The sequence below is a fragment of the Lactuca saligna genome, chromosome 5, assembly GCF_052625555.1.
Source record: "Lactuca saligna cultivar CGN05327 chromosome 5, ASM5262555v1, whole genome shotgun sequence".
NCBI lineage: Eukaryota > Viridiplantae > Streptophyta > Magnoliopsida > Asterales > Asteraceae > Lactuca > Lactuca saligna.
In genome coordinates, this window is record NC_136421.1 from 122,207,990 (window position 1) to 122,219,127 (window position 11,138).

Sequence of the window (11,138 nt, forward strand, 5' to 3'; positions counted from 1 at the left end):
ATCATATTCTGGATTCAATTCAGCTTCTACTTCTATTTGAACATCTGACTGATCACCCTCACCTTCATCAGTAGAACTATCACTTGCTTTCTCCTTCTCCCCCTCAACTGGCGAAGTGAAATCTCTGTCAGCATCAGAGTCTGCATTTCTTGTGGAAGTTGGCGTCTCCCCCTTGATTTGATTTTCACTTGTTAGTTTTGGATCAGTGTTTTCTCTATCATATGAACATTTAGATGTTGGGGATGAACTTGGATTCTCCCCCTCAACATAAACTTTGGTTGTCTTTGAAGTTGTAGAGTTCTCCCCCTGGAACGTTGAATCTTTGTTTGGAGAGCCTGTTGATGACTTAGGACTTGGTGGTTCGCTTTCCATATCTTTAGTAGCTTCGTCTATGACCTTCTTGAGATTATCGATTTTGTTGTCTCCTGCTGTTGCCTCTGAATGAATTGCTGTTTCTGGTTCATCGAATAGCCGAATGTATTCCTCAAACAGGTTGGATATTGGAACTGAGACCTGTCCAGATTCTGGGAATATGTCTCCTAAGGCACTTTCAGTCCTTTGAACCTTCTTCATATAATTTTCATCGAAGGTGACATAGTAAGTCTCTTCAATTTTTCTGGAACGCTTATTCAACACCCTGTATGCTTTGGATGACAGAGAGTAACCCAGAAATATGCCCTCACCGGCTTTAACATCAAACTTATTTCGGTTCTCTTTAGAATTAAAAATAAAGCACCTTGAACCGAAAATATGGAAAAATTTGACATTCGGTTTCCTATTGTTTAAGATCTTATAAGGAGTTATGGAGAATCTCTTGTTGAGCAAGGACCAATTCTGAGTATAGCATGCAGCGGCAATGGCATCAGCCCAGAAGTATAAAGGTAGGGAAGCGTAACTGAGCATGGTTCTGGCTGCTTCACATAATGAGCGGTTTCGTCTTTCAACAATCCCATTCTGCTGTGGTGTATAAGGGGCCGAAAAAATTGTGAGTTATCCCCTTATCAGCCAGAAAGTCCTCAAAATCCTTGTTCTTGAATTCGAGACCATTGTCACTTCTGATTTTTCTGGCCGTCTTCTTTAGTTGTACTTCTACCTGCTTGATGAATGCCTTCAACTTGGGAGTAGCATCTGATTTCTGCTTAAGAAAGAAAACCCAAGTGAAGCGTGAAAAATCATCTACAATGACAAGAATGTACTTACTTCCATCGATACTCTCTATAGCAGAAGGTCCACACAAATCAATGTGTAACAGTTCAAGTGCTTCCACTATCTTAGTATTGATGCGTGTAGGGTGGCTTCTTCTGCTCTACTTACCCATCTCACATGCTGCACATAAATGCTCCTTATCGAACTTGTGAAGAGAAAGGCCTCGAACGTGATCACCAATCACTAATTTGTTGATGTCTTTGAAATTTAGGTGTGATAGACGTCGATGCCATAACTAGCTTTCATCGGTGTTTGCCTTTGACAGTAAACAGATAGCTGGTGTCCCTCGAATTGGGTTAAGATTAAGAGGGTACATCTCTCCCTTTCATGCAGATTTCAACAGAACCTTCTTGGATTGTTTTTCCATTATCTCAGACCCCTCATCATCGAAAGATACCTTCAAACCTGTACCCACAACTAATTGCGACATGCTGATGAGATTGTGCTGCAATCCTTCTACATAAGCCACCTTTCTGATCGAGAAGTCTCCATTAGTTATCAAGTCGTATCCTTTGATTGTTCCATAGGAATTCTTTCCAAACTTCACAGACCCACCATCTTTCAGGGACCAAAACTCCCTTAGCTCCTCCTTCCTCCCTGTCATGCGACGCGAGCAACCATTGTCTATATACCATTCGTCGTCAAACTGCTCGTCACTGATTACCTGCAAATTCAAGTAGATTTAGGAACCCAAAGTTTCTTGGGTCCTTGTGAGTTTTTCACAGAGAAAGGAATAACTACAGAAGCATCAACTAAATAAGTTCGTTTAATAAGGGTGGTTTGATCTTTTCTTTTAATGGTATACACCTTGATTTTTGTTTTAACTTCTTTAAATTTTAGTGTATCAGTTGGTGTTGCTTTTGATGGTTTAGGATTTTTCATTTGATTCCTAGGTTTAGTGGAGGATTTCTTATTTTCCTTCTTAGAGTCTGATACCAGCTTTCCTTTTCCTTTGATGTCCTTTAATGAATTTGTTCCATCTTGGGACTTGGAGGATCCATAACTAGGATTAGGACCAAATCTGGGTTTAGGACTGAATCTGGATCGAGGAGTGAATCTGGGTTTAGGACCGAAACTACATCTAGGACCGAAACTGAGTCGAGGACCGAAAGTGGGTTCAGGACCGAGACTTGACTTTCGGTTCTGGGATTTGAAATAATAGGAATTTGGAATGAAATTTTCCTTCAACTTTTCCTTTCCCTTGTCCATGGATTCTTTCCTGGGAGGCTCATAGTTGAGATTTTGAGAATTCCAATGCCATTTCCATTCATTCAGATTCGTGGCGTATCTTTGATTTCTCAGGCGTTTTTGTTCAGCTAGCTCCTTCTGAGATTTGTGAACATTGAAGCTGGCCTTTGGTTTCTCCTTCTGAGTTACAATTGTCTTACCTTCCATTTTAGATTCTGTACTCTTCTTAGTTTGAACTTTCGGTGCTTCCTCTCTCTTGAGTAGAACTTTTGGTTCTTCCCTCTTGATTGGAACATCAAGTTCAACCATTGGTTCCTCAGGAACATCTTTGGTTCCACTTATGCTTGGAATGTCGAAACTGGAGGGTTTGTTGATGGGTTCTAGTATGTATCTACCTTTGACTCTCCATGTGGTTTTCTTAGATAGTCCCACAGTCTCGTCTGCGTTATCAATAGGAGCAGACCAGAAATAGTCTTTGCATCCTTCAGCGTTATCTTCGTCAACTATGGTTCTTAATTCTGCTGTTTGCCTTTGAGTGACCCCGGTCACAGCATAAACCTGATTTGGCACGGTCTGAACTTTTTGATAGACCAAGGCCTTTTCCTTGAGTTTTTGTTTCTGTTCTTTTGACAGACGAGCAAACTCAACCAAGTTTTTTGATATAAGAGGTTTTTCATTATCGGTTTCATTTTTCATAAACTTAGAGCAATCAACTTCATCCTCTACTAAGATTTCACTCATCTCGCTATCCGCATCAAATTCAGACAAATTATCTAAGTTTATTTTATTATCTTTAACAATTTTGGCATTTGACAGATCGAATGTTTGTATAGTTTCAGTTTTAATCTTTAGCCTATCATTTTCATCTAAGATATCTTTTAACATACTTTTATGTTCCTTAGAATCGATGAAGGTTTCTATCTTATCCAAACCTAGCCTATACGACATTGATATTTCTTCTGAGGACACTTCTGATTCACATTCTACTATAACTTCATCTTCCTTAAATTCAAGAAAGGGAAAAATCATTTTATGAATCTTCTTTCCAATTTCACAACATAAATGTAATTGAGCAATATTAGTATAAAGACGCTTAGCAATTAAACATAAAACATTTCTTTGTTTTAATAACTTTAAATCGTCTCTTTGCAAGTAAATACTTTCATCCCTCGCCCTAACTAACTCCGCTTCCTTCAGCTCAATCCAGATTCTCCTCTCCTCACTTTTTGAAGACACCCTGCCGAGTAGGTCAGTTAGGTTAGAGTTCGCTAAGCGGGTTTGCATGAGGCTACTACTTAGGTTAGAAAATTTAAAGTTTAATTCATTTAATTCTTCTTGATAATCAGTTTTTGAAAATTTAAGAGACTCAAGAATAGAATGTACCTTTTTGATGAATCGATCGCAGTCGTTGATCTTCTCACTCACCGGCTTGGCCGCAAAACACTTGTTTTCTGTCAGATTTGGTTCAGTATCTGCACTTTCGGTTGATCAACCAGCAGTGACGATAAATCACTTTCCACCCGAACCTTCATTCTTTGCCACATACACCTTTCCATGAGTGGGTCTTCTAACCTCTTCGTCTTCAGAGTCGGTTGACCAGACTTCTACGCCACTGAACTCATCTTCCCCAGCATTCTCCTGTATGATTAAGGCATTCATTGAGCTGTTGGACGCCTTTTTCTTCTTGACTTCTTCTAATTTGCGCATATAATACACCTCATCATCTTTCTCAACATGCAATCTTTGGCAAAATGGTTCTTGCCATGACAACAGTTGCAGTCGTATCCTAAGTCTCCTGCAAGGTTGCTCTCCTTTTTCTCTTCATCCTTTTGAGAGGAGACTTTCGGTTCATCCTTCATCTTCTCAGAACTATAACTCCCCTGCCAGTTTCGGTTCTTGTTGACGGGAAATTTTCTCCTTGCAAATTTCTTTGGATTTGTGATCATCAAGGCATACTCCTCACTTGTAAGGTCGCACTCTGACATGTTTGACTCTTCTTCTTCTTCAGCAGTACTTTTTCCTTTAAAAACAAGAGCCAATGATCCCACACCAGAGACCACTTTCGCTTCCTTGGTTACAACACTTTCATGGGACTTCAGTATCCCTACTAGTTTCGCCAGCGAGTACGATTTGAACTGTTCGTGCGCCTTCACAGTGGAAACCACATCCATCCATTCTGGTCTCAGCCCGTTCATGAACGTTACTTTCTTCTCGATCAGCTTCCTCTCTATCCCATGCTTGATCATCTTACTTAAGAGATGATTGAACTGATCAAAGGTCTGTACAATCTTCTCTTCAGGTTTCTGTTCGAAAACTCCAAATTCTGACAGTAACAGAGTTTGAATGGAGTGTTCCAAATCATCATCAGTTGAGTAAATTTCCTTCAACCTATCCCAGATCTCTTTAGTGGTTGTGCATGAACCTACAAGCCGAAAGGTGTCAGATTGCAGGGCGAATCTTATCAATCGCATGGCTTTAACGTTACACAAGATCTTGTCCTTCTCATCCTGTGGCATCTTCTGAACATCTGTCACTAACTTGTTGTAATCCTTTTGCATCTTAACCGTCGTGTTTGTCTCCGAATGTACAAACGGTCCAAGAGTGATAGCTTCCCAGATGAGATAGCCATTGTCTTCAGATCCAACCACGTAATCTTCAAAGTGATGAGCCCATACTTCGTAGTCTTGAGTATAGAGTATGGGTACTCTGGTTGTTGATCCAATGTTGTTTGAGATGTTAATAGGGTTTGTATGCGAATCATCGTGAGACATGGTGAGCTACTAGAATCAAACCTGTAAACTTGAGATTAGGGTTTTTATCAAAAACAGAGTTGTCGTCGATATGAAGATGACGGCTTCTATTTATACGATAAAAGCGGAAACCCTAAAGTATTATGAATACATAAGGAATGTGTATTGATCACACAGTCTCCTGCTCTGATACCAATTGTTAGAACAAAGTTCTATTAGGATCGTATGATTCTAAGCAAGATATTAAATAAGAACGTAATAAAGAACACAAGTATGGCGCTGAATATGTCGAATGATTAATGCAATAACACCTTAGAAGAGCTCGATAAAGAACTTCAATCTATAGAGGCGTTTAGGGTTACAAGAATCAACGTAATAGACAACTACTTAATATACGCATACATGCATGCATATATATATATATATATATATATATATATATATATATATATATATATATATATACTATAACCCTAACAACTAATCTAGATAACAAAGAAACTAATCTAGATAGACACGGATGGATAGGCCCAATCCGGATACAAAATACATAGCCCAAGACGCAACACAAATGAACTCAACAAATGATTTTCAAGTTTATACACAAAATAGCATCATACTTTATTATTGGTCAAAAGTTAGCAATCTAACATGTATAAATTATTAATAAATCATATAAGTTATGGTAGAATGCTATAAATGACATAATTACACCTTTTCGTAATATATTAATTAAAATTAATAAAAGTCACAAGATTTTAAGTAGATTGCTATAAAGATATAAGTTATTTGATGAGCCATAAATTGTATTACTTGTCGTATATATGCACAAATATGTTGAGAAAGCATGAAGAGACATTATACATATAACCAAATATGGTATTCAACATAATGATGTACAAAAGAAATGAACATTGCCTTAAATGGTTGATAAACAAAGATTGAACATGTCAAGTGAATTATTAAAAGGATAGATTAATCATCTTCTACTTATATATTTGTGTTTTAAACTGCGTGATTTGGATCATTTGCAATTGGTTGAAAACATGGAATTATTCAAAATGCAACCATCACACTATCCAAACTTTGAATTAAATTCATAATAATGCTTAGAAACGTTAAGTTCTAAAAACATTTAAAACTTAAGATTAAAGCTTGATATCCTTTGTGTGAATTGTGAGTTGGTTAGTCGAAAAAACTATTGGAGTTTGAGACTAGATCTTGTGTGTTAAATCCTAGAATCGTTGAAGGGGGGATTCATGTTGTGATACTTGTCATTCCTTAAGATCAAAATCCTAGAACCAACCCTAGCACTATAATTGTTAATCCGGGAGGGATTTACAGTGTAAATCTAAGTGTACGATATTAATTTATAATAAATAACTTTTGTATAAATCTAAGGCAGATGGTATAAATTTATGTGGGTCGATATTATCCACCTGTGGTTGCTAGCTACAACTTCGTTTGATGAGACTAAACTGACATCAAGTGTTATTTCTTTGTTACTACACTACTTTTTAATGCATTAGTAATTATCCAGATACCACTATTTCTTGTGCCCTTCCGGGGACGGAACGTCTATATTGTCCGTTATAGGCTCACCTTAGAACCAGAAAACATATTCTGGATAACTGTAAGACTAGAATGGAATAACCCTCTCTCCAAATGGTTAAGTGTCTAAGATTAATTCAATTTGATAACTAAATCTTTGATATGGCACAATTTCTCATTATCAAATATAACTTAATGTTTGGTCGTTGGAAAAAAAATGTCAGCGTTGTGGAACTTTTAGCACACCCTTTTAGTGTTAGTGCATCGGTGTTGTGTTGAAGTTCAGCTATGAGCTTATTATAGATCCTATATTTTTTTTGTTAAAATATTAAATTTACATTTGGTTTAGAAGAGGTTTTTGTTCACTTATACTAGTCGGAATAGACTGTATTTGGTAGGATAGTTTGTGACTCAAAAGGATAAGTGTTAATACCAAAAATTAAGTCATATAACACTTAATTAACAACATGACATGATTAGTTAAGGTTTAACTTACATTTAATAACTCATTTACATAAACCCTTTGTTTTTATACGAAAACAAAATATTTATGTGGGGTGAGTTTACAAATTAAGTGCCACATTGGTTAAGTGTCGTTATTTATGTTTTCATATATAAGTGCCCCACTAGTTAAGTGTCAGTTTCTAAATTAAGTAAGATAACACTTAATTAACACCACCACATGAATTTACAAAGTATAAATTCGAAACTTATTAGTTTTAAATATAAACTACACAAATGCTTGTATAAGGTTTCAAGAGTAAAGTTGGCTATTTTATGTTTTCAAAAAAATAAAATGTGATATTACTTTATTTTATATAAATTACTATTCAAAATCCTTATATAAAAAGTATTTTGGTCATGGGAACCATAAAATTTTGATATAAGTTTGATTTACTTATCAAATGGTGTATTTTTGGATTTGAGAAAACGATATTTCTAAATGAGTCTAAATACACTTTTACAACTCAACTATTTTATACTTTTTATAGAAAAATACGTATTTATAAAAGTTGGTCAACCAGATAAATTTTATAAAACACTTTTGTATGCAAAAATAATATGTGTCAAAACCTGTAGAACTCACCAACAATTTTGCTGACGTGTCTTAATGCATGTATTCTGAGGTTATTTAGAAGGTCAGAAGTGTTCGCATAGAAGACTCTCTATTATTTTTATCATATATTTGTAAACTTTTGATTGTTATGCGTGTGTCGCGATTTAGCACTAGCTATTGTCAACGTAAATAGGAGATTTACGTCAATGTATGTTGAATAATTATGATCGTTGATTTATGTAGCATATCTCGGTGTTTACGCCGGCTGCCAGGGGTGTGACAAATTACACCACCTTCAGGCTATGACCGTAGCTCTGATACCATGTGTAAAACCAAGTGTAATCAAACAAACCTGCTACTTCCTTGTTTACAGGGAATACAAAAATAGAGGACCAAATAGGAAAACAAAAACAGAGGACCAAATAGGAAAACGAAAACATGGGACAACAGGGAGGTACAGAAGTTACTTGCTATCAAAGCTCTATTAAGAAGCTAAAGTGAGTTCGGAATGAAAAATAAAGAAAACATTGAACCCTATTTTTACTAAGAATTTGAATCATATACTAAAATTGGGTAAATAAACTAAGATATCGAAATTTTCCAAAAATGACCATTGACCCTTTTTCTTTGAATTACTCCAACAGAAAGAAGAAGTGTAGGAAATAAAATTAAAGCTAACTTATACAAGTAGTTCATGCTCAATCATAAGTAAAACAAGTTATATATGTTCAACCTCAACCCCTTGAACGATAAGCCCTCTAGGCAAATTGTTATTGAAAAAAGTTAATAAAAGTTCATCCAGAAGCCGTTTAGTGTTAGTATTGGCTTGAAATTCCCATACTTGTACTTTCATCCAACCATCATTTCTTTGTTGTGGAAGTCCTTTTATTTTGGGTCTATTCAAAGGGTTGTGGGCGTTTTGATAAACCTTCCGTCTAAGCACCGGAGTTTGAGGACTAAGAAAAAAAATATACCATGAATGATTCCTCTCATAAGTACGTCTAGCAATAACATCTGTCACTTTCACAGGAGCTTCAAATCCAAAATGGTTTTCTTGTAATTTGTAAACAAGATAAATTGCGTATGTTTTTTCTGGTGACAATAATTTGGATTTGCAACTTAACCAGAAGCTGCTTCCATGAAGATCAAAAGCCACATCTTCAAATCTGCAAAAAAAAAAAAAAGAAGCGTTTAATAGTATTTGATCACTTCTCCAAAAGGATTTTGCTAGAAGTTTTTTACTTAGTATCTAGCCTAAACTTGGATGGTTTGAATGTGTTAAGCTATGAATTAGTTTTGAAAGTTTGAGTTTCTGGTTAGGCCGAATGGTTTAAATGTTGGTACCACATATGTCACTGTCACATAATATGTGGACTTGTAATGTCCAAGATTGGGCCCTCGAGGCTACAAATGCGTAGGATGAAACCTCGTATGTTGAGTACAAATCCAAACCACCAAAACGAATAGATGAAGTTCCATGTAAGAGATGAAGTTAAAAAGGTGTTGAAGTCCACATAGTTTATTGTCTGAAAAACTTGGGTTGATAGTGCACACCAAGTTGAGGATGAGGGAGAGTCTAAACTTGGGTGGTCTGATGTGTTAAGCTAAGAATTAATTTGGAAAGGTTAAGTTTCAGGATAGGCTGAATTGTGTTGGGGCTAAATGAGTCAAGAGTCGGTTGATTTGAAGATTTGTGTTGTGGAGGCTTGTACAAGGGAGCTGGGAAGTACATGGAAATAAAAACATGTGAATCTGTCTTGACCCATGTCTACCAGTTTGGGACCCGTATTCTATAAATGGGGCATAAGAAGGGCGTAGGGTTCATTTTTTGGAGGGGAAGTGATTCGTACACAACATTTTTTCTCCATACACAACAATTTATGTTTTATACAGTTACATTATGTTAAAGCACAAATTGTTTTGAACGGAGAAAATCTTTTGTGTACGAATCAGTTCCCTTTTTGGAGACAATGCACTTGGAGTTTCTCTATATTCTTCATCACTCTTGTTCATATCACAAGACCACTACTTGTTGGGCCTCAGATATTTCATGTTTTTCTGAGTTACGTTAATCATCTTGTTAATGTTTAGGTTAAGTTTTTCTTTGTATTATTTATGTAGTGAGTTTTAGAGTTGTAATGGTTCTAAACATTTGTATCTAATTTGATATTGACAACAGCTGTTAAGATCCTTAAATTTTTTGAGTATTTCTTGTCATTTTGGTTGCTTTAAGATTTGAAAATTTTCAGGGGTTCAATATACTAAAAGGCATCTTAAGTGTTAGGGCGTTGAGACTGCCAAACATATACAGCAAAACAAGATGGGAGAGATAAAGGAAAGAACCTTAATTCGGGTAAAGACTGCCAACTCCACTCTTGTTTTCGCAAACACGTTCTTGCAGATATCATAAGACATTTCTTCCCATTTTTTGCAAGATATAGCCACTGTCAATCATTAAATATGTAAGTAATAGTTTTGGGATTTTGGAGTTCTTCCTTTTGAACTGTTAAACATTGATCATAGGCTCCAAAATAGATGAGAATGAGGAACAAATGAACGGCTTATATTTAAGTCTGTATAAAAATGGTAGGATTACCTCTTTACAATCCTGGACTGGGAACCCTTTGCAAAGAATAGAGTAGAGTTCCTTCTTTGTTGTCCATTGCACCCTATCTTTTGACCACTTTATAATTTCTTCATAGTCACCAGGCAATTTTTGTTCCCAATATGTTTCAGAATCGGATATGGTCCGTATATCCATCTCCACATCCTTTAACACTTCATGCTCCACCTATATAACTTACATATTATACTTTCATCCATTCTGAAAAAATTTCCTCAAAGAAACACAAAAAAAATAAATGTGACCTAAAGCAACATAAACTAAATCATCTAGATGAATAAACCATTATTTCTCAGCTTACTCTCTCAAGAGGAAGAAACTCAATGCCTTCTACTGCCAATGGATATCTAGACATAAATGTAATTTCAAGATCAATATTTCTCCTGTCACTGGTAAACTGATACAATTCAGCCATCAACCATCCATCTTCTGTAACAACCCGTCATTTCTGGTCATCAAAGATCGAGTCTTGTAACCTCTTTGAAAAAGGGATTAGAATATCATCGAAAAATGAAGTATTCAAAAACTCTATTTGGAGTACGCTATTTAGTAAATATCGTCTTAAGGGTTCCAAACATATAAATAACACAAAAATCCGAGTTATAACGAAGAAGTTATGACCATTCTAAGTTTTTCCGACAAAAACGGCGATACGAGGTTACGTAAAAACGCAAAGTTTCAATAAAACATTTTCTGACCTTAGGTGTCTAAATGAAAGTCATAGATATCGTTAAACTACAAACGTTCATAAAAAGAACGCTCA

At 35.9% G+C, this 11,138-nt stretch overlaps 1 protein-coding gene across 1 annotated transcript; it reads right to left on the reverse strand.

Annotated features, from left to right (window-relative positions):
• Positions 1 to 8,470: 8,470 nt before the first annotated feature.
• LOC145045663 (putative F-box protein PP2-B8) lies at positions 8,471 to 10,790 on the reverse strand. Its single transcript, XM_078993983.1, has 4 exons — positions 10,677 to 10,790; positions 10,349 to 10,543; positions 10,096 to 10,196; positions 8,471 to 8,918 (listed from the first exon to the last, which is right to left on the reverse strand). Exons 1-4 carry the CDS (start codon positions 10,788 to 10,790, stop codon positions 8,471 to 8,473), a joined length of 858 nt encoding a protein of 285 aa, XP_078850109.1.
• Between the last annotated feature and the right edge of the window lie 348 nt (positions 10,791 to 11,138).

Bases quoted from the DNA above. Each gene is read 5' to 3' on its own strand.
- LOC145045663 (XM_078993983.1), bottom strand. From the start codon at position 10,790: ATGGCTGAATTGTATCAGTTTACCAGTGACAGGAGAAATATTGATCTT. The intron at 10,197-10,348 runs GTAATCCTACCA...AATGATTGACAG, and splicing joins CAGTCCAGGATTGTAAAGAG to TGGCTATATCTTGCAAAAAA. The intron at 8,919-10,095 runs GTTCTTTCCTTT...TTTTTTTTGCAG, and splicing joins CAGTCTTTACCCGAATTAAG to ATTTGAAGATGTGGCTTTTG.